The sequence below is a fragment of the Enhydra lutris genome, unplaced genomic scaffold (genome assembly GCF_002288905.1).
Source record: "Enhydra lutris kenyoni isolate GAN:26980312 unplaced genomic scaffold, ASM228890v2 scaffoldscaffold19, whole genome shotgun sequence".
Classification (NCBI taxonomy): domain Eukaryota; kingdom Metazoa; phylum Chordata; class Mammalia; order Carnivora; family Mustelidae; genus Enhydra; species Enhydra lutris.
Genome location: NW_019154103.1, coordinates 741,255 through 766,166, shown reverse-complemented (window position 1 = coordinate 766,166; position 24,912 = coordinate 741,255). Strand labels below are relative to the sequence as shown.

The 24,912-nt window shown below is 39.1% G+C and overlaps 1 protein-coding gene across 1 annotated transcript in view; it reads right to left on the bottom strand.

Moving 5' to 3' along the window:
- Nucleotides 1-756: 756 nt before the first annotated feature.
- The window catches only part of LOC111148307 (Rho guanine nucleotide exchange factor 28), a 124,236-nt gene continuing 100,080 nt past the window's right edge, over nt 757-24,912 (bottom strand). The window contains exon 28 of the mRNA XM_022504801.1: nt 757-1,901. Coding sequence (XP_022360509.1) covers nt 1,738-1,901 — 164 coding nt within the window. The 3' untranslated portion in view covers nt 757-1,737. The remainder of the gene's footprint in view (nt 1,902-24,912) is intronic.

Here is a 24,912-nt window from a genome sequence, read left to right as displayed (position 1 = left end):
GATGTTAAGGCTTCCCCAGGGTAGCTTCATGAAGACCCAAGGTTTGTAGGCCTTGAAAATCAACTGAGCACAAGTATTTTTAAAGAACTGTGTGAGGATTCTGAATACCTATTCATATTTTCACATATGGGTATTTCCATATCCAATGTCAGGGGGAAAGGGAGGATATTTACAGTTATGAGAGTAAGGATTTAGACTGAAATATTAGTATGCTCTTATTCAAGGGATACAGGGTTCTGGACTAAGCTTTGTTGGAGCTTTTCTCTTTAGATGCCTTTAGGAATGGAAGATGCATCTCATAATTTAGGAGTTCAGCTTGGAGGTGAAGTGATTGACTAAAATTTTAATGAGCTATATTCATTCTCAAATATTAGTCTCTTAATTTGTTATTATGATTGTGACCAAAATGGCCAGAAGCAGCAGGACTCAGGAATACCCCCAACAAAGGCTCTTTTTAAAACTACAATTTGACTTGCTCTGGGAAAATAGAAAGTGGGGATTCAACTGACCAAACAATGGAATCTGGGTGAAATTTCTTCCCTTCCTATCACAGCCCTCTCCTGGTAAGTGTTGCAGTTCTGGGTGACCTTAGTACTCCTTGATCTTCACGTTTAGTAACGGGAAATAGTGTTTGTGTGTGAAATGTCTATTTTACTAGGGTCTTACACGGTGTTCAAATTTCAAAGTAAAATAGTGAGGTGAAAGATTTTCGACACAGACCAAAACATATATAATTATTTCTGAAGAACAAACTGAAAACATTTCCTGGTTTATTTTCTTACAAGAGACCCATATTACTCTGAAGGTATGCGAGCTTTCCCTTGGGAGAAAGCACATACAATCAGCAAGCTTCACCCAGAAAATGGTTTTTGTCCTTAAAGAACTGCATGGCAGAGGTCCTCCTAGCAAGTGGTAGTTGTTCTAGCTCCCTGCGCCTGTGGAGACAGGGCCCTCTGAGAGACCAGGGCACTAATGAATCCTCACTATTTACATCAAAATGGACTGATTGGGGCTCTGCCTCTGGGCTGTGGTGAAGGATGATGTTCAACTGTGGCTTAAAAACCAACCAGCATTAGGACCAAGAAATTGAGGCTACAATGCACATGGCCCAGGTTCTAAGAGTCCAGATTGTGTCTGTAGCAGAGTGGTTGCCCAGTTGGAACAGGTGCCCAGACAAGACACATTGGTTGCATGGTGACAATACAGATCACCCCCAGGGAGCGAGCCCTGTGACTTCCCAAAGAGAAGCTAGCATGTAAAAAATGAGCCAAGAAAAGGCCCTTCCTACATCCTCCTCTGCCTTTTGGGGTCCTGATGCCACTCTCCCTAATTACCTGCTGTGGTTGAGAAAGTTTGCCCATCAAGATTATCACTCTTTCCATCCAGACTGCTTCCTCTAGATCTTAAAAAATGCATTCCAAAACCAGATGATCCAGTAGAAAATGCAATATGGAATTTTACTCTAGAGTCCTAACAACTTCGAAAATATTTCTGCTTATTCAAGTGAATTTCTCCTCCAGAACTCTGAAATTAGGTGTGATAAGTTAACGATTATACAAACAGAACTGTGTTCAATAATTTAATTGGACTCATGCCCAAAAAAATGAACTTGCAGGAAATATTAAATATTACTCTTAAAGCAATTTGGACACAGTCACATGAACATCAGGAAAAGAAAAAAAATTCTCCACACAATGCCAGGGTTTGGTTTTGTCTGGAAAAATTATGACAACACAATTAGAGGTAAACAATATTTTCTTCAGCTCCATCTCCAGTTTCCCCATCTTGTCTGGTCAGTGTCTGTAGATTTAGCTTTGCTTCTGCCACAAACGTCTGCAGCTGAGAGCCAGGTGGATTGGAGTCATGGGGGGTTGGGAACTCAGTCTGAGAGTTGTCCAAATCTGCAAAAGACAGACAACTCAGGTCAGAAGAATCAGCTTGAGGCCTGCAAAGCAGGGGAAGCTAGGACTCAGAGCTCTCTCAAAACCTAGGAAATGCAGGGCCCATACGGTCAGCCACAGACATAACCACTGAGTCCAATGAGAAGGGAACAAAATGTAATTAAATTGAAGAACTGAATCAATATATCATTAAGATGTGATTGGCTCTGTGTACAGATGTCTCCTATGGCTAAAAATAACCTTTACAAAATAATCCCAGTGAAGTGTCAAAAGGACTTATCACCATTTGTGGGCAGGTAAAACATTGCTACTGCTGAAAAAGGGGCCCACTGACTTTTAAAAACAGGTTCAAGGTCTTAGGAATAGAGTATACACTCTAGCTATGGGCAGTGAACTAAAGGCATCTGCACAGCACCTTAACTCAGAATATCTCAAAGTCAAGGATTGAACTCAAGACTCATATGATAGAGCTGGGATTGTACTGATGTGGGCAAGGGGCGGGGAGAATGGAGTTGAAGTCTTCACCATTATGCAAATCTGTTGAGACTATACAAATCACTTAGCAGGAGTAGCCAGGTTCCTAGGGAAAACTGTTCCAATATCAACTATGGCTGGCTGCTGCTGCTGCTGCTGCTGCTGCTGCTGCTGCTCCTGCTGCTGCTGCTGTGCTTCTTCTTCTTCTTCTTCTTCTTCTTCTTCTTCTTCTTCTTCTTCTTCTTCTTCTTCTTCTTCTTCTTCTTCTTCTTCTTCTTCTTTGTTACCTAGCAACAGCAGGGCATACTCTATTCTCCCTTTTTTCTGGTAAAACCCTATGATATATGGTTTAAGGGACAATGAAAGAGTTTCCTATTTGAAGAAAAGAAAGGTTCTTGCCACAAACTATTTTCTTTTCCCTCCTTCTGTTGACAACCCTTCCTGAGGCTCAGCTCTATGGCAAAATTACAAACAACTGGCTTCAGTCGGAGCAAAAATCCAAGGGGGGAAGGATGTGTACGACTAGAGCCCACCTGCTCCTTGGTCAGTCATTAATAAGAAGTCATTACAATCATTGCCACATTTTATCCAAGGACTCTATTATTTAGGTGAATACACATTACTGGTAGCATTCTAATGACAAAAAAAATACTTGTAACTTCTGCCCTCCTGATGAGGATATTTAGCTATTACAGAAGGCAGGGATCAAGGCCTGGCAGGAACGAGGAGTAAAATGTCCTCACATGGCTCCGTCTTCAGGCATGTGACGCCCTTTGCTACATCTTCTTTCATCACTTCTCCCAGTAAGAGGCAGGGCCACTGGGAGAAGGACAGCCAGAGCACAGAAAGCAAACACAAGTAACCTGGTGGAGCTTACTTGTGCCTCTGAAGCGGATCAGGGCCCCAGGGGGAGGAGAGGGCAGGAGGAGGTAAGGCTGTACCCCACAGTTCTGCCCACAGCTCCAAATGCCAGTGGGGCACAAAGAATAAAATTTATTCACCTTTGGGTGACTTGATTTTATTAACTCTGATTCCAAATCCTATACTTCAAGTGCTAGGAACTCACTAACTACTGAAAATATAACTACTTCATGAGGATGCTTCTAACTACCCCCTTGTGCCCAGAGAATGAGCATTCTCTGCCTTTCTGGGCACAAGAACCATTCTGGGTCTTTTACTGTCCTCACTCTTTTTTTTTTTTTTGTCCTCACTCTTTAAGCCTCAAAATGTTGTAACCCACATTTTACAGCTTGGGAAACTGAGGCCCAGGCTACTTCAGTTCTTTGCCCAACACCATGCAACTAAGATCTAATCTAGATTTGAACTCAGAGGCCACTGTCATTTGCTCAGCTAATCACAGTTCTCACAATTCCCATTTCTCATGGTCATGAAAAGGGCTTGACCATCTTGGCTAAATTAAGAGACCTTGAATGTTTAATACTTTATCCTCCCTAAGTACCACATTTTGAAGAGTCGCTTAGCAAAAACAAAATTAAGAAAGACATCCCAAGCTCCTAAAAACAGGCACAACAATTATTATAAAATTGCAAGCCTCCTGTATTTAACCAGGTAAGTATGAACCACCATCCCCAGCAATGATTTCTCTCTGAGGGCAAGACAGATGAACCTAAAATGCCCTCTGTGCTATTTTTTTTTAAATTTTTTTAAGATTTTTATTTTTTATTTGACAGACAGAGATCACAAGTAGGCAGAGAGGCAGGCAGAGAGAGAGAGAGAGGAGGAAGCAGGCTCCCTGCTGAGCAGAGAGCCCGATGCGGGGCTCGATCCCAGGACCCTAAGATCATGACCTGAGCCAAAGGCAGAGGCTTTAACCCACTGAGCCACCCAGGTGCCCCGCCTCTGTGCTATTTTATCACATTTGGAAACAAAGTATGCCTATCTGTGGTCACAACAGACGTTCATGCTTTCAATTGCTTTCCCCAGCCATTGAATGAATAAAGCCATTTAACCTCTAACAACAAATATTCTGTTTCAGTACTTGTGTTTAGTATTACACAACCCAAAACACACACACTCACAGCTCAAAACTTCCATAGCAGAGGCTGGAAGATTGGAGCACAGTTCATGTAAGCCATTCCAGTGCTGCCTACTAGCCAACAGAAGGTCCAGCCAGGCTACAAGAAATACCACATGGAGAATGAACAACCATCCATTGAATGAGGTGGTTGAGAGGTGACTGGTGACAAATGTGGCCATGCCAGGCACAGTGGAAACCCTTAATCCATGTACATTTCCTTCCTCTGGGGGTGTGAAACATGTAGTAGAGAACCCAAAATAATAGTGAGTCTGGATCAGGCAAGTCATCTTAATGGTTTCAAGAGAAGGCATGCTCAAAAAGAGCCAAAGAACCGAGTGTATATCAGAATTATCTCTTTTTTTTTTTTTTTAAGATTTTTTAAGATTTTATTTATTTGACACAGAAAGAGAGCACAAACAGGGGGAGCAGCAGACAGAGGGAGGAGAAACAGGCTCCCTGCTGAGCAGACAGTCCAACGTGGGTCTTGATCCTAGGACCCTGAGATCATGACCTGTGCTGAAGGCAAACAGTTAACCAACTGAGCCACCCAGGCGCCCCCAGAATTCTTTTATCTCAAGTTAAACTGTAGGTTCTAGTTCAGGAAGATACAACAAAGAATAAATGGGGGGGTGTGTGGTTTTTTTAATCTCCTGTGCATACAGAAGTACAGAGATTTAATGAAAACTTTTTCAGATAAGAATAAAAATACAGAAGAACATCTCTAGGTGAGAAACAGCTTTCTGGACCCTAAAGTGACAGACAGACTCGTGTTGCTATCCCAGATGGATGAATGGAGGTCGTTGTGGCTGTTTATCACCTGAAGGGGAACTCAATTTTCTTCTCTGTGTTCTTCCCAAGTTTCCACCTTAACTATTTAGGCAAGGCCTGACAACCTTCTTTGAAATTAGAAACTGTTCCATGATTTCTGATTTTATTATTCCATTTCAACCCTGAAAGAACTCCAGCACAGCAACTGTATACTTCTCAAGGTCAGCCACCTTTTTCCAACTTTTTACCCCAGAGAATATGATCATTATAGGGAACCCTAAACTGAAAAAAACATTTGTTAAAATAAAACCTCACTAAGAAGACAGAATTCTTGAAGAATAAAAGTCATCCAATTTTGTGATCAAAATCCCTATGAATTGCTGGACATAAATATAGAATACCTCATTTTTTTTTAAATAAGCAAAGAAATAGTAACTTAACAGAAACATAACCTTGTCAGCCATAAAGCAAATGCTATTATAATGAAACAAAACTTCAAACTACAAGGAAACTTTCAATCTAGTGTCACAATACAAATTTCCCTCTTACTTGACCTAAATGATACAATTTGATCTTTGCCATCCTTCTGGAAACTAAACAGAAGGAACATTGCTACCCTTAAAATAAAGACAAATAAGCTGAAACACATAGAAAACCCCAAGACCTGGCTAACCCAAGTGGAGAAATAAAGTCTTGGTGCAGGGCTTCCTACCTTTTTTTCATACCCTACAAACTCCATCCTTAAGAAGAAATTTTCTTAGATCCACTGTGGGGTCTAAGTCAGTCTACTAATGAAGTTTTTAAAAATTCGAAGTCTCCACGATTTGACTGGTACTATTCCTTTTCTCCTGTGAGGTGAGGTAAGAAGCACCCATGCTATCAAGGGACATGCACAGCACCGTACACGGAGAGACACAGGCCAGACTGTTGCCTGAATTTCCCTATTTTCAGCCCTCAGTTGTAACCTGTTGATTGGCATTTGCATTTATCATTTTTGCAATTTGCTCATCTGCTGTTGGAATTTTAGACTATCAAGGAAGAGAATCTGGGGTGTAGGATAGCTTACAATCATAGAAATCAGCTCCTGAAAAGGTGACACTAGCAAGAAGCAAAACTAGCCTTCCTTCCATCAGCTCATCACCATTATAATTATTCTGCACCAACTGGATAATTGGTTTAAGACCAGACTATAAACTCAAGGTGTACAGTGCAACCATGTGCCATATTAAAAATGAATGAAGGGCCCCCTAAGCTGAGAGTTGAATGTACTCTGTAAACCACAAGGTAAAATATAACCTTGGGCAAGTCATTTCTCCTCTTTGGGCTTCCGTTCATGAAGGATTTAACTGAAATCACCATTCTGACCTCTTGAACTCTTCTACTGAGAATTTATAGATCTGTGTTTTGGCTTAGTGATTCACCAAGTAATAATCTCAGGGAGCAACAAATGAATGTATTTTTTAACTGCTTTATGCTCAAGAAATGCAAATTTATTACCTTAAGTTGCATCTAAGAAATATTTTTAAGGTAATTTCCAGACATATGCCCCACCCCTCTTCCTTCATTCGTCATATCAACCTATCTGAGCCCACATAGAGTCCTCAAAGGATAGTATTGGAAAGCTACCTAATGAGAAGATAATGTCCACAGTCAAAACCTGCATGTGATCTTCCCTTCAATGAACAGCAAACTTAAGAGTAACTTGTCATGAAGAAAATGTTTGTGTCAAGTCAACAAGAGTCTATCATTTAGATGTAATGTAATTAATGTAATATTTGCCTTTTCTGGATTTTCTGAATGGAAAGGCACTTCAAATCATGATAAATTTGAAGCTTTATTTAAATCTTAAAGCACCAGTGTAACTTTCATCATAAGGATCAACTGTGGAGGTCTAGACTTTAACTCAACAGTATGGCCAGTGGCCAGGCACCAGCGGCCCAGTGCTACAAAAAGTACATTGAATCTGCTGTTGAGATCATAGACGATGACTTGCTCAGCCCTCTGTGTCTCATCCCATTCCATTCTCCCAAACAGAACTCACAAAACAGAGCTTCATATCTTCTGAGTCTTGGCTCTGTTCTTGTTTATTTTAATGAAGTGTTCTGACTTGTGCTTCTTATTAGTATAACCTTTGTGCCTGTTCCTAAAATCAAAATTCACACTTTCCTAGAATAACTCCACCTCAAAAAATTTTGGATTCATGTTCCAAGTCTGCAAAATAAGTTGTATTCCCTACTTAATGACTGATTTCATGCTTATACTGTGAAACATTTAAAAAATAGTTTCCTGATGGCATTACTGGCAATCACTATTTTTTCTCAGGATCCTTAATGCACAGCATTTTTCTTCTAATGGAAAACACTTACTGTACAGAGATTGAGGTATCTTCAGAGCAAAGGAAAATTGGTCTATGTCACTAATTTTGCCAGACTCCACTTTCCATAGTGAGCCACAAACGCGACGTGAGCCTCTGGCATGAAAACAAACCCTGAGTTGGTATCTGAAGCCAATGATCTCAATTACTGTCATGATTCCTTTACTACTCCTCATGTATCAATACTGCATCTGAACTCAAATAACAGTGCTCTGGGGGGACTGTGCATGTGTGGGGTGCAGGAAGAAATTTGCAACATACAAAACCAAACTGTTGTCTTTTAAATTGTGACTGTTACAGATGGACTTTATTTTCTTATCAGTAATTCACATACTTGGAATCATCTGTGAGTTACATAGGTGGCACTGACAAGAAACAAAGCAACTGGAGCCATTGATACAATGAATATTAACCCAAGACATGTTACAATACACCAATCCTGTTATCCGAACTTTGCCTTGCTCTCACTCTCCTTTCTCCCCAGAAGGTGGCAATGGTAAGGACTCCTGACTTTCACATTAGCAAGCCTCACAGGAGGATGGGGCAAGTGCTACTACCTCCCCCTCTTTAGGAGGCATTTCAAAGTGTTTCTCTAAATAAGATACTAATAGGTATTAATGATGAAAGAATCTAGTGGTCAGGTAAGTCGATGCAACTCTGGGTAAATCGAGTTTATTAAGAGATTTCTTAGAATGTTAACAGGCTCTGAGAGGGGAAAAGAGGAAGTGGCATCCCCCAAACCCAAGGAGACTTCTCACGGGGTGCTTGGCAGTACTGTGTTCCATGTGACTAATTTGGGAAATGGTACACTAGAGAAAGATAAATATATTATAGCCCAAGAAAAAGACAATCAATGACCAAGATACCAGAACAAATCAGGGGCAGGAAGGTGAAAATAAGTGAGGTTTTCCAAATTTGGAAACTCTTAACCCTGTATATAGTGTCCGATGGTGAACCTGGGCAATAATCGTCAATGGCTGCTAAAGTTAACAGGAGAAAGGCAGATGGGGAACCTTATAATGAATGGATCAAGGTGACAATATCTTAACCCACAGATCAATTTAATATCATAAAGAGACACATATGGTAAGCCTCATGATAGGATGCAAGAGGAAATGTACATTATGTACAGTATAGGAAATCTACTACACTATCTTTATGAGTCAGAAAAGCCTCTATCTAGTCAAATATCAAATACCTATTCCCAACTATGCAGTTTACAGGAAATACAGGGGTAGAAGAATATGTTAAGTGACACTACAGAAAAGCAATCAGCAAAATTCAGAAGGTAGGACATTAAAAAAATTTTTTTTCTGGAAAAAAATGTCTTTTCAACAAATAAACAACTTAGTCTTTTCAAAATATTGTAAGACTTTTTAAAAAAGAGGCAGAGAAACTTTAGACTAAAAGAGATTTAAGGGATATACAAACCAAATGCAGTATGTGAAATTATTTGGATCCCAATTCAAACAAACCAAGGAGAAAAAACTGAGACAGAGAAATTCAAGTACTGACACTATGATTTTGAGTAAAATTGTTAGAATTTTTTAGGTGTAATAATGATATTGTGGTGATGTTTAAAAAAGAAAACACTCCTTGTCTTTTAAAGAAAGATACTAAAGTATTTTAAGATGAAATCATAGGATATCTTGGATCTCTCATGATAACATGAGAGACAGAGAAAAGAGCACTGATGAACCAAGATTGGCTTGACTGTGTGTTGGTCACAATTAAAGCTGAGAGTTCATTAGACAACTCAACTTTTGTGTACATTTGAAATGTCCCATGATACTTTTTTTAAAAGAAGACTTTATTTATTTATTTATTTGACAGAGAGAGTGAGAGAGGGAACACAAGCAGGGGGAGTGGGAGAGGGAGAAGCAGGCTTCCTGTTGAGCATGGAGCCCAATGCAGGACTTGATCCCAGGCCCCTGGGATCATGACCTGAGCTGAAGGCAGACCCTCAACTGACTGAGCCACCCAGGAGCTCCCCATGACACATTTTTAAAAGTCCATAGCTTTACATATACATGGACTATAAAATTATAAAACGTTCTCTGTTATTCCAACAGTGTAGCTTCTGTACATCTGGTATAAATGGAACACTGTGGCAATAAATTAGAATCCTCCTCTGGTTGTGGAGTGTGTTTTGATCAATTTCAATGCAACTGTATGACAAGTTATTGGCAAGTATGTGTATTTAGGTTTACATCTATTTAGAAAGATCTACAATTTATATGAATCTATTCCATAAAATAGATGAGGTTCATTTGAGTTTATAGCTACCCATAAAAAGTGATACAGATTCAAGCATGGTCCTTTGCTTTTGCCTAGAAAATCTTACATTTCCTAAGTGAACTATAATTCAGAATAGATCTTTTATACCCTGGATGTATTTGTGGATGGCAATGAATTGACCAGTTTCTCTTGGAATTTAGATTTCTATTCTTTAGCCTTTGAGTTTACCTAAAACTAAAAAGTACATTTAAGAAATAGAAAGCAGGGGTGCCTGGGTGGCTCAGTGGGTTAAAGCCTCTGCCTTTGGCTCAGGTCATGATCCCAGGGTTCTGGGATGGAGCCCTGCATTGGCTTTCTGCTCAGCAGGGAGCCTGCTTCCTCTTCTCTCTCTCTGCCTGCCTCTCTGCCTACTTGTGATCTCTGTCTGTCAAATAAGTAAATAAAATCTTTTAAAAAATTTTAAAGAAAAGAAATAGAAAGCAAATGCATCTAGTATATTAATATCAAAGTACTATATATATATAAAATGTATTATATATATTTTAACAATATATGTTTATATATTGTCAAAGGAATTAGTTAATATATGATTCAAAAATTTTATCTACTTAGAGTCCTGAGAATCATCACTTTGGAATTCTTATGTGTAGAAAGTAGTTTAAAATTTCATTTAGTCTAGGGTGCCTGTGTGGCTCAGTCACTTAAGCCTCTGCCTTCAGCTCAGGTCATGATCCCAGGGTCCTGGGATGGAGTCCCATATCAGGCTTCTTGCTCAACAGGGAGTGTTCTTCTCCCTCTCCTTCTGCCTCTCCCACCTGCTCATACTCTCTCTCTCTCAAATAAATAAAATCTTTTAAAAAAATTTCATTTAGTCTAATCCTTGTCTTCTGAGCAGAATCAAACCAAGTGTGTAGTCAAGGTAGAAGTGCATTATAGGGCTCCTCTTTTTCTGCCAACAATATTATTTGACCTTGAGCCAAAAACATTCAATTGTCATACCAATCCACAATGGTAGGTATATTATGGAATAGGAGCGGGAGAGCCTAATACAAATATAGACACAAATCTAAGCTGAAAACAGAACTCTAGAATACGGGGCGGGGGGGGGGGCAGTGCACCTGGGTGACAGTTAAGCACCCAACTCTTGTTTTCAGCTCAGGTCATGATCTCAAGGTTGTGAGATTGAGCCCTGTGTCGGGCTCCATGCTCAGAACGGAGTCTGCCTCACATTCTCTCTCCCTCTTCCCCTCCCACTCATTCTCTCTCTCTAAAATAAATAAATCTTAAGGGAAAAAAAAAAACCTCATGTACACAGAAGGCTGAAGAAAACGTCCAAAAACAATACTTATCTTCATAAAACTATTGAAAAGACATTCAACTACAATGTGGAAAAACACAATTCTATAAACTATCAACTATAAGAGAACAAATTTCTTGAAATTAAGAATATGCTGGCTGATTAAGAAAAAAAAAAAATCAAGAGCACCTGGGTGGCTCAGTCAGTTGAGCCTCCAACTCTTGGTTTCAACTAGGGTCATGAACTCAGGGTAATGGCATCAGGCCCCACATTATGCTCTGTTTGAAGTCTCTCCCTGTGTCCCTCTCCCTATTCACTCTCACACTCTCTAATAAATCCTTAAAAAAAAAAAAAAATCAATGGACTAGTAGGAGGTTAAGGACAAGAAAATCTCCCAGAAAGTAGAACAAAAACATGAAAAAATGGAAATAGAAAAAGCAAAAAATCAGAGGACCCAAGAGGTCCCACTTATAACCAGAAATAGTTCTAGTAAGATAATAATGAACAGAAGCAGATTTTAAGGAAAGTTTTCCAGAATTGGAGGAAATGTCTCTAGATTGCAAGATCCTAATGAAAAACCAGTAAAAATGGCTTTAACAGAAGACCATACTAAGACATATAATACAATTCATCCAAGAAGGGATAAAGAGAGAATTCTAAAGGTTTCCAAAATTAAGAACAAAAGGTCACAAAAGATTAGAAATAAGAATGCATCAGACTTCTCAATCACAACAACCCAGAGAAGTAGAAGAATCCTTCAAAACTCTGAAAGAGAATAATTTTCCACCTAGAATTCTAAGCTTAGATATCTTACAAAACCCAAGTACAAAAGTAACAACAACAACAAAAAAAGGAATAAAAAAGACCTTTCAAACCAGTTAATTGGGAAAAATGTGCTTTCAGGACAACTTCACTTAGAAAGTTTGGAGGTCAGCTCCAGCAATTAAAGGAATAGGTCACAAAAGATAAAAAATGTGACTGGGAACATAGGATCCATCACAGGAGGGATATGAACGGTGCTCCAGGTAACACCTGCATAGCAGGCCTGGACCAACAAGGACATACTGCAACAGGAAGACAGAGGATCCTAGAAGGGAAATTTCAAGGAAATTTGAAATGAAGCTGATAGATACTGGATGTGTTGAGTATGTATGTATAAACTAATATTGGTCAGTTACGGAGAGGTATCAGAAATTTGGAGGAAGACATAGTGGAAGGAAGGAAAAAATAAGCAGATGAAAAAGCCAGATGGTTAAAGACTCAAAAAGATAGAACAGAATAGTCAAAACCAACATTATTTTAAGTAGCTTCTACACTAGGTTGATTTTTCTCCATCTTGAAAGCACTCAGCTCTCACAAATGTCCTCTTCCAATCTTAACGTGTCCATATATAACTGTAAATATGATTTCTTGGTAAACTGTTTCTCAATGTACAAAACATACTAAACCCATTTGAAAAGAATAAATGTGCCTTATGTGCATAAATAAGACTAAACACTTGAAATTCCAAAATCTGCTGTAAGGAAAAACACCTTTATAGTCAATTTACTGAAGAGGAAACCCAAAAAACAAATAAATACAAAAAGATAGTAAATCTCACTAGTAATTAGGGAAGTACAAATTGAAAGAATGTGAGTTACCATTTCATACCCATGATATTGGCAAAATTTAAAAGCCTAACAATATGAGTGTTGGGGAAGTTCTGGAAACCTGGAACTCTCATATATTGCATATATAACTTTAGAGAGAAAACAGTGATACCCAGCAAAACCAACTTTTAGGTGTTATCATGTAAATAAACTCTCATTCATTTGCACAAAGAGAATGCATAAAAGGATGTTTACTGAGAGTCATTTGCAAGAGGAAAAAATTGGAAACATCCTAACTGTTCATTAGTAGGGTAACGAACACGCTGGTGTTTATTCCTATAAGGGAATAGCATACAGCAGTTAAAATGAACTACCTGAGCTACATATATGAATATGCACATTTAGTGAAAAAAAAAAGGTTGCAAAAAGGCATACACATTATGTATTTATATAGAAAAATAAAAACAAAAAATAGAAGTTATTTATGTACACATGTATGTAGTAATAGCGTAAGAAGATACTATAGAAAGAATATGCACCAATTATAGATATTGGTTAGTTCTAAATAGGAAAAAAAGGAAAACTAAGAAGCAACATTGTATCTAACATTCTAAAAAAAAAGGTGAAGATATCTGAAGCAAAGATGGCAACAGGTTAACATTGGCTAAATGCATTTTTTCTATAAGTCTGAAATTTTTTAATAATTAAAACTTTTAATAAAAAATACATAAAATACACAGCAACCAATTATAATATGTAGTTTTTATTTGGATTCTGAGTCAAAAAAAGAAACTAGGAAAAGTACACACACACACACACACACAGAAAACAATTAGGAATTTAAATAGTGACCATATGTTGATACTATGGAAGTTTTGTTCATTTTTCCCTTGGTGTGATAATAGTTTTAAAAGGGAGCCTTATCTTTTACGGATATATACTGAAATGTTATGGATCAATAAATGTTGACCCATGATTTTTAGATACTGTTTCCAAATAATACTGGGTGTGCTGGGAGTTAAGCTGCTGGATGATACACGACTGGCCATATGTTCTTAAGTTTTTCAAGTTGGGTAACAGTCACTGTGTGGTTGTCATACTCCTGTTTAATTATGTACATGTTTGAAATTGCCCACAATACATTCAAACAGACAAAAAATGTCAAGCTCAATGTTTAAATCAAAATTAAGATATGCAAACTCCAGAATCCCTATTAAGAAATAGGAACAACTGTTTAAGAGTGCACTGAATTAAATGACATGTAGGTCTCCAGCTCAGGGACACAGCACTATTTTCACAGCTCTGAAGTCCTCTAAAAGATATAAAGACCATGGATTCCTAAGTACCCCATGCCAATTAGATGGACTTTCTGGAAACTGTCTGCTTCATGACCCTACCCACACTCAAAGAGTTATGCCTCTCATTTTGCTGAGAGAAGTGAATTCATTTTTCTGCCAGGTGAATAATGCAGGAACTCGACTTAGGAATTTTAATGCTGCATTTACTTCTTCCTGACTCCGTTGAGGAAAAGCATCTGTTAAAATTCTTGAGCATACAAGATCCAGTGTTTCTTATTAAAACAGAAGAAGGCAAGCAATTAAATACATCCAAGCTAACTAGTTCTAACTACTTTTTAATATTATTACTGGACTTCAAAAACACTGGTATCCAATTCTTTAAAGGTCTAAAAATGAGGTTTTTTTTTTTTTTTTTGGAACAACAGAATTATGCAATGTCAAACAACTTACATGCCTTTTCTGTTCTGAGAAATTGGTATTTACAGGTTTCATAAAAACATAAAATTTTTTCTTTTTAGAAATGAGAAACATTATTTTTGTAATTCTATTTGTTTAAAATAAATTTTGCCAAGAAACCAACCTCCAAAATATATTTTCCAACTGCAACTTTGAGTTCATGACACTCAAAAAAGATAATTTTAAAACATATTGAATATATATAGAAAAAATATAGAGAGAATAATATATATAGAAAATATAGTATAGAGAAATACATAGAGAGAAAAATAATATATAGAAAAAAATGTTTTGTTCAATACAGATTTTCACACCCTTCGCATTCTTTTCACATTTGTTTGTTACCAGGGTAAAGATAACTATATTACATTTTTAGAAATTAAACTTAAATATTTTTAGAAATTGTACAGTGAGAAAAGAAGGCAGTTTGCAGAACAGAGACAAAATAAAGATTTTACCAAAACAGCAATCAAAAGAAAACATATGTGTCAGAGGATTAACTGCTCTATTCATTGGAGCCATCTTCCTCCAAAGCAAATTATTTTTTAATTGTCTTAGGAATACTAATGTCATATGAAGCTACTCTACCTGTTAATATTTGTGCTTGCTAGAGCCTAAAGAAAGCTAATTTCCCTAAGTGTGCACTATATCCTCCTCCTCTGGATAGAACTCTCTCTTTTCTAAACAACTCTTTGAAAGAAGGAGCCAAAGCATTACCATACAAGTTCTCATTAGTGGAATCAGCCACCAAGAGCAAGGATCATGAAGAGTAGCCTCAGCTACTCCCTTAGTGACCAGCAGCCCTCATTCCTTACAGACAACAAGGGCCACTAAGCACATCATCCTGACAAAGCCTGTTAGCACATAGTTGGAAGATACAGACACAGAGAACTATAATAAAGGCAAGACATCATGCTCGGTGGCTGATGAATACGGCCCACAGCTGAACACCACTTCCCAGACCCACCAGAGAGTGAGCTTCCAGGCTTGGTGGCCAGGACAACTTTGGAGAGGACACAACGTCTTCACTGAACCCTGAAGTCTGACCAGGATGTCAACAGAGAGCAATGGCCTCGCATGGAGGTATTCCAGGTGGAATTTGCAACTCTTGCAAAAGGGAGAAAATGCTGGATGCTATCAAAAAGGACAGTGGTCAAGTTTGGCTGAACTCTGAGTCTATGTTGGTGAATCCAGGCAGGGGGAAGAGCTTGAAAGAGTAGCCTACAGAGGGCCTTGCCTGGAAGTGTCAGAAGTTCTTACTTGAGGAGTGAGCATGGCAGCTACAGTGATCTGGACCTTTGTATGGTTGCCCATCAGTCTCCACAGTTGGCTTTACCTGCACATACTGGGCCCCTGCAATAACACTGTATTCCCCTGGGTGTGCCTACCTGGACTGAAACCACATTTAAGTTAATCAAGTTTCCATTCCTTTGATGGACATTCATTGTTTGTCAATTAGTAGAGAGGGTGTTGGAATGAAAACTGGTTTGAGGGGCACCTGAGTGGCTCAGTCAGTTCAGCGTCTGCCTTCAGCTCACGTCATGATCTCAAGCTCCTGGGATTGAACCCCGCACTGGGCTTCCTACTCAGCAGGGAGTCTGCTTCTCTTTCTCCCTCTACCTCTACCCCTCCCCACTGCTCTTGCTCTCTCTCTCTCTCTCTCTCTCTCTCTCTCAAATAAATAAATAAAATCTTAAAAAAAAAAAGAATGAAAACTGGTTTGAGCTTCTTATCCATTTGTTCTTCATTCAGCAAGTACTCAGTGCTTAGTGGGTTCTCTGCACTGGGCTGGCCATGAGGGAAATCAAGTTGACCAAGACCTTGACTCAGCACCCAGGAAGCCTATAGTATGTATAATCGCCATGAAAACTTTAGTTTCTTAGAAGTTAAATAGGTATCTATTCTAGAAACAATTCTACTCCTAGGTATTTATACAACTGGAATGAGAACATAATTCCCAAAAAGAAACTTTGTAGAGCAATGTTCATAGCAGTTTTATTCACAGTAGCCAAAAATGAGAAATAAGCCAGGCGTCCATCAACAGAAGACTAGGGAACTGTGGTAAATTCATCAATGCAAGAGGAGTTGGTAGTAAAGGGGGACCAACTACAGATTCACGAAATGCCATGGATGTGTCTCAAAAACCTGTGAGTGAAAAAAGCTGAACACAAGTAAGGTTCATAGTGTCTAATTCCATTCCATTCTAGAATAAGCAAATTAACCTATGATGTGGAAAGTAGATGAGTAATTGCTTCTAGGGGTAAGGGTTGGTTGGAAAGGAGTAGAAGGAAGCTTTCTGGAGTGACAGAAATATTCGGTGCCTTGATATTCTTTTCACCAAATAGACTGAAGGGAGTTAACATGTGACCATTTCACTGTATTGTGAATTATAACTCAAACAAAAGTATATAAAACATACTAGAGTCTAAACATTGTAGAAAGGAACAAAAGGGTGTGTTGGACACATAGGATTACAGAAGAGAGATCCCTAACCCAGACAGAGGGCGTCTGCAAAGGCATCTAGAAGTAAGTGACCCTGGAGCTCAGGCTTGAAAGATGAGTCAGAGTTAACCATGATGCCATTTACAATGACGTGGATGGAACTAGAGGGTATTAAGCTAAGCGAAATAAGTCAATCAGAGAAAGACAACTATCATATGATCTCCCTGATATGTGGAATTTGAGAAACCAAGGCAGAAGATCATAGGGGAAGGGAGGGAAAAATTGAAACAAGACGAAACCAGAGAGGGAGACAAACCATAAGAGACTCAATCTCAGGAAACAAACTGAGGGTTGCTGGGGGGGGCAGGGGGCAAGGACAGCATGGCTGGGTTATGGACATTGGGGAGGGTATGTGCTATGGTGAGTGCTGTGAATTGTGTAAGACTGATGAGTCACAGACCTGTACCCCTGGGGCAAATAATACATTATATGTTAATAATAAAAAAAGAGAGGAAAAAAGTGTAAGTGGATAATAAACATATGAACAATACCAACAAAAAAGGAGTTAACCAGGATGGAAGGAAAGGGAAGGAAAGAAGATATTCTGAACAGAGGAAGTAGATGTACAAAAGGGTGGGGGTGGGTGCCGGGGTTACAGGTAAAACTTCCAACCGCTGGACCACAAGGTGAGAAGGGCCCAGACCTTCTGGCCTCCAGAACCAAACACAAACCTCCTGTGCTTCGTCAGGGAGGACCCCCCCTCAGCACATGGCACCTTTGAAAAGACCCAAGGAAGTGAACCCAGAACATCTCTAAGAAGACTAGACACAAACCCTTATCCACAGGTCCAAACGCTGACCTGGGGGCTAAACAAAGCTCTACCTTAAATTCACATTGGATTTGGTTTTCAAAAGACAACCCAGCCGGTTAATCGTGTTGGGATCTGTCATTTGGATTTCAACGTTCCAAAGGGAGAAAAAAATGTGTTTGTAGGGTGTGCTGCAGGCAATGAATTTATTTCAACATCCACTTACATCACGTGTTTGCTCCACTGTATTTAAAGGAACAGTAGCCCCACAAGACGCCGGGCTGGACAGGAGGAGGATACTGTGGTTAAATACGAAGATTTGGGAAGGGTCACTTTCAGATACACATGAGCTCAACTCAAGCTGTGAAAAAGTTGGGTAACTGCAAACCCAGCACTTCCCAATATTGTTGTTACGAGACCTGTCCATCACGGAACACCTAGTGGCAGCCGGTATAGTTGTGGAACATGTTCTGAGACGGGCCTTCTTAGGTAAAACCCAAACGAAGTGCAAGACTTTCGGGCCACCGGAGCCACTGCCCAGAAGCGGTCCAGCGGCTCAAGTCTTCAAATGCACTTCCTCATGATTTATAGCTTTCTTAACACCAGGTCTAGTAACAAGTGATGATTCTGTCTACGGAGTACCTCCAAAGTTCCAGCTATTTTAGTCTTTGTCTTATGTAATCGTTTTACCACCTCCAAAGCGGATACTATCAGAAGTCCGATTTTATATGCAAGGAAGCAAATGCACCAAGTCATCTGAAATACGTGCTTAAAATTTCATAGGTAATAAATGACAGAGCTGGAATATGAAATGAGGCATAATTTCCAATCGTTCTATCTTAAGCACCGTGCCAGCCAGCCATCTCCACTGTACAATATTAACCCATCCTCTGTGCCTTCATCCATTCATGTAGTCATACATTCAAATTCCTCACTTAACAATGAAGTGCTGATGAAGTCATGTCAAGATCATTACATTGGAAAATATATTTTAGTCTATGTTGGCTGAAACTTGGTTTTGGAGATGAGAGAAGGTGGATTCTTTATCTTCTCACTTTTGAGTATCAGGAGAATACCCTGTCACCTACTTTTATCCTAGGAACATATCTGGTATTGGCCATTCTGGCCAAAAATGGTATGGCCAAACAGGTTTCAACCCTAGTAGCTTTTCTGCGTCAGGTTTGATTCAGTCATTGAATCAAGCCCTTCATGAAACACATTTTCTGGAATTTTCCTGAACCATAGATTCTCAAAGCTGGCTGATGGGCTCTATATTTAAAAACAAACAAACAAACAAACAAAAAAACTACACACATACACACCAACCCTGAAAATAATCGTCTCTAAAAAAACTAAAAATCCTCACCAACAGCCATCACTAGAAGTATTAATAAAGTTGTAGAAGTTCGTTAAGTTTAAGAAAACAAATATTTTACCGTTAAGCCCCCCTTGATTTATAAAAATAAGATTTAATTGTGTCCCTCTATGGGTGGGTGGGTAGGTGTGAATTTATCTTAACTACTAGGTAAGAGATTGAATTTGACAAATGTATCTGCAACACCTACGTGTCACTATAACTGTACCTCTTATCTGACAATTATCAAATATTTTAATTTACTAGCAGCTCCATTTGCAAAAAAATCCTTCCAGACTCTCACCAGGTCAAATGACAACTTCTTGGAATGGGGTAATTTTAATGAGATTTCCCCCAATACTTCCTTTGTTCTCAGACTCACCCAGTTCAAATTTGGGCTTTGTCCCCCAAGTTCATTAAGGCATCTCAGAGCAGAGGAAGCTCATAGAAGATGAATTTAGTATCTGAACTTTCACAGTGCTTTACCCTCAGGCTACTTGATCAGCGTTAAATAACTAAAAAATATATATTTTTTTAATGTGTAAAGATAGTTCAGTGGAATACCCTAAAAGAAAGCTAACAGCCACTCCCCCAAGCCCCTTCTGTACTGCCACATTCTCCCTTCCAGGGGTATGCGATTCTAGTCTGCAGTCCCCAGAGAGACTTCAGTGCACAACTGCACTTTTTCACACTGGAGCCTGAATGCAAAATGTGGCCTCATTACTACATGCCGACTAACAGACCATCACATTTTGGCTAAAATGTTTCTTACATTTTCTCCATCTGATCTATGTGCCAATGAAGAGGAGTTTGCATATGTAAGACCCTGTGAGCGTATTTCAGAGCTCATGCTGAACAGAAGCGTCAAGCATCTAAAAATATAGGATGAGCTCTACTTGTGTATAATCTATCATGCCAATCTGGATAATTTAACAAATAATCAAAAATAGTACAGCTTTGGGAGGAATAAATTTGTCAGGAGTCAGAAGTTTAACCTACTCATGGGAAGTAATACAGCTCTGAAAACTTCAGTTTCTTAAAAGAGGGTTCACTTTTAATCAGCTGGGATATACATTAAGCTTCCATATTCTTGTTATAAGAACACCCTCAAAACACAACCATATGGAAGCAAGTAAAGACAACATAATATACATACATCCAAGAGTTTAGGCTTATATAATTTCAAGAATGTTTAATAGTTCCATATTTACTACACTAAAATAAGAAAAAAACCCAGCAGAGCTAAACAGTTAACTGCAAGGACACATCTGAAATGACAAGAATATAAGCTTAAGATCTTAACATACAGATTCCAGAAGCTTCTGGCAGAGTCAAGTATGTGAAGTCTCTGACTTGTAATATCACACCATCCCATCTTCTGCCATCTGCCTCTAGCAAATGTCAGTGTATTCCCAGGATGGAAACAAGCTTCCTTTCTGAATCATTCCTACAAAGACTTCAAAAATATGGCCTGCTGCAGTTGAGCATTATTGCCTTGAATTCAGGATAAAAAAATTAATCCATAGCCTCCTTCAGGAATTCAGAAAAATCAAGAATTCCCTCATTTAAATGACTAGTGTCTAAACTGAATGAGGCAAAGACTCCCATACTGACAGCCCAGTGAAGGGCCAAACCATCTTTGAGAAATGGGAACTAGAGAACTCACAAGCTCCAAGACGGTACTGAGGATTCCAAGGACATGTTAGAAAACAGAACATTAAAATCACCTCCCCATTTGGGGTTTTTCACGAAGAGGCCTTCAAGCATGCAATTTCTGTTTTCCGTTGCTGGTGGATTTATGAGACTTTCAGAGTGCAATGCCCTTATTGCAGTGTTAGAACATTCTGTATGATTAATTGATTGCAAATCACTGCAGAGGGTGCCAAGATCACTGGTAGGAAGCAGGTCATTAAATAAATAAAACTCGGCCAATGTTTTGCTTGTAAACATTACTTCCAAAGCCTTACAGCACAGCACCATTCCTTACAAAATGGCCTCAATGCACCAGAGGAGCAGAGTGTCCTATATTTTTGGCCGATGATGCAAATATTCTCTATTTAATCCAAACATCCAGCATGTTATGTTTGAGGAAGAAAAAGCTGTAGTGTAATGAAATTTGCACAAAGAGAGCTATGGAAAAGAGTCATCGTGAAAATAATTAAATTTTGCACAGCCTTACTGTGAAATTGTTCTGTGAAAGGCCCACAGTCCTATCCTGCATAACTGGAAACTTTGCAAGATTACATTTTTCCTTAAGTAAATCTTCAAACTAAGCATTGATGTTTCAAATTAAATTGAATTAATATGTCATCCAGAGAGAGAATGAAGACCCTGGCCCCTTAACCAAGGAAACTCAAGAGCGATTTATCATGGCAAATTAACAGCTCCGTAGATCAAAACTTGGGGCCCAGTGGTTTATGATGATGATGATGATGATGATTATTATTATTATCTGGCTCAAATCTGTGAAAAGCAACAGGACAGGACTTCTTCCCCTCAGCCAGCTGTGTCTGGGAACTGACCAGCTGAGAATATGTAGGTGCTTTCCAGTTAGTGTAGAGTAAAGCAAAGGGAAATATTTCTTAAGGTGCCACCACACTTAATTTTAAGATTGCTAGCATCAATACATGATCGTTCAGGCAGTATTTTAAGTCCGACAAGTTAGAAAAGTCCTGCCAGGGAAATTGGTTCACATTCTAGGCGTATATTTAACTAAACAAATAGTGTTTGTTTTGGCTGGGGGAAATACACTAAACTTAAATAGGATTTAGCAAAAGAAAAAGGGTTAAAGAAACCATTTCACTGATATGGAGCTGACTGCCCATGTTTAATTCACTGGTGTTTGAGCTACTATATGGTTGAAAAAGAAATACTCCAGTGAACAAATAAGTTGACTAAGTTATTGATAAAACAGTTAAATGCCAAGCTGCTTATACGCCATCTTTCTGAAATGACAAGGATAGGTTCATTTCTACTTGTTTAGAATAAATTAAAGCATTTTATGAAGAACACATTTTAACTTTTTAAGTTTTCATTTGCCATGCATGGTTACATGGGGCTACATATAACATTCTGGAAAAATTAATCACACAAAGAGATGCTCTCTAGAGTTGGACCAAGAGTACCTGTAGCAATGTGTTAAACAGGACAATACATCAGCAAACAAATTTATTTCAACATTAATTACATAGGAAGAAAAGCTGATAACTGTTAAAGTTTGCTGCCTAGAATCCAGTTAGGGATTAAAGGCAAACAATCTGACAGTTACTCTGACATTTAACATATGCCCATCTTACGGGTTTTGAAACTCAGTGGATCCAGTGAGCTAGTCCCCTCTTAGCCTACGTGCGTTAACCACCATCACACGCCACGTAACTCTGTCTTTTTTCAACCTCTTCCCATGCCTCAGTCCAGGCAAGCTGTGTAGCTCAAGCTTACAGGTGCTGTCATTTCTGCTAAAGAGTAGGGACCCTGACTCCTTCATTTATGTCATAAATATTTATCCAATGTTCATTTTATGCCAAGCAGTGTGCTTGGTGCTTCTGAGAGAGCAATGAACAAAGGAGACGCATGTAGCTTCCCCACCCCTGTGAAGCCTTTTCTGTACTGGGGCAGGCAGACATTACATACATTATTACACAGGTAATTAATTCAAATTATGGGAAGTGCTAATAAGAGGTACATCCTGGCAATTCTGAACCTTGATTTTTATCAGTCTATCCAGGACTAATAAGAACAAATTGATTCAGAGTAACCAACTCAAAAGGAGACCGAGGTCATAAACCAGAGCACAATTTTTAAATCTTAAAGTCAGGAATGGTTCAAACCAAAATACCACTGGCCATTCTCAATTTTCTTTCTAGCTGAAAAACCTACTCAGGGAACTCAAGTACAACTACAAGATTTCCTGGGGATACACTGACATAATGGAACCATTTACATAATGTAAGCAGTAAGGGTTGGAAGTTCTATAGGTATGGGAGCTCTATATGCCAAACAGAGATGTTCGGTCTTGTTGCCAGAATACTTCTTACATTTGGTTCTGGAAACACTGATGATTGATGTAAACTGTTCCTCTATGGAGAGGAACAAAGGGAAGTGAAATGCTGTGCTGTTGAGATTGCCTCTCAGAACAGCTGTGGTGACACAACCAACACCCCCCCTCAGACCAATACAGAAAGGTAGTTAGGCTTTCTATTAGAATAGATTTCCATTTTGAGTTAAGAAAAAAAAATATCCCCAATTTAGTTTTTTTCCTAAATCTAAATCCTATCAGCTTTAGTGACATTTAGGAGACACATCTTTAGCCGTATGCCACCCCTGAATCACAATCAGAATTAATTACTTCCAGAAGGTAGGAAGGAAGCAGATATTCCCCGGATCCCCGGACATGGCAGGCATTTTCCACCCCCTTAGCACTGTTAACACTTCCTTCCAGATAGTACAGATGGAGAATTAAGGCTTAGGAATCATACAGCCTTAGGAGCCTGGGTTAGTGTTTGAAGTGAGGTTCTTGAACATCAAGCCCAGCCCTCCAGGCTGGCATTGCAGGGATAGAGGACAGGCTAGCTGCTTTGGAATCACCTAAGGAGAATGTTAGATACACAGATTTATAGGCCCCAGCCATGTCCTACCAAATGAGAATCTCTGAACAGAGGAGTTCATACTTTTATTGCATTTTTCCAGAAACCCTGAGGTGTAGCCAGCCACAGTAACCACGGTTCCAGCACCAATCCCACCCATGACACCTTATGTCTCTTCAGCCTCCCAGTTAGACTGTAGCCCTCCATGACACAATCATAGGAATTTGAATCTGGAGTCAGGGCTGGGGGAGGGTCCCTCCAAGTTTTAAGCCACTGGCCTTAAAAAGTCCACCCATTCAACTCTATTTTTCTAAATTCATCTTTTCGCAGAGACTCAACAAAAAGAGAAAAGTTGCCTTATTTGAAAAACCCAGTGACAATCACTGTCATTTCACAAGATTGCCGTGTAGCATAAATGAGATGATGAATTCAAATGTGTTTTTAAATGGCATGAAGTACCATATACTATTTCATTATTAATTCAACCCAAAGGCAATTGGGATAAAATTTCCTAACCAGGAGGAATATAACTTTCTCTCATTTCAAGTGAATAAAAAAACCCAAACAGCAAAAATAAAAACAAAAGAAGAACAACAACAAAAACACACTTTTACAAATAAACTGTTACTATAACACAGCCCATCTCGTTCTTTACACATTGCCTATGGCTGCTTTTGAGGTACAACAGCAGAGCTGACCATATGCGACCAACACCTGATAGCCTGGAAAGATGAAAACACTCACTGTGCAGTCCTTTAAGAAAAAGTTTGCCACTCACTGGGCCAGACGGCCATATTCTTCTTAGGCAGACATAAATTAACTGTCCTCAGCTAACCACTTCACAATTTAAGCAAACTCTACAAAATGGAACCTCCATTGCAGGATGGACATAGGGGTGAGAAAGGGTCCCAGATTCTGATCTGTGGAAGGGAAGATGCTTCCTTTCCTAGTTTTGAATCATTGTCTCATGAGTCAATGCGACCGATAGGAGCATGCCTTGTCCTTCAAGCACGTTTGGTTCATAAACGGTTGTGAACTTCCCTTCCAAACCCAACCCATAATCACTTCAAGAATAAAGCCACACAGGGGCGCCTGGGTGGCTCAGTGGGTTAAGCCACTGCCTTCGGCTCAGGCCATGATCTCAGGGTCCTGGGATCGAGCCCCGCATCGGGCTCTCTGCTCAGCAGGGAGCCTGCTTCCTCCTCTCTCTCTGCCTGCCTCTCTGCCTACTTGTGATCTCTCTCTGTCAAATAAATAAATAAAATCTTTAAAAAAAAAAAAAAAAAAAAGAA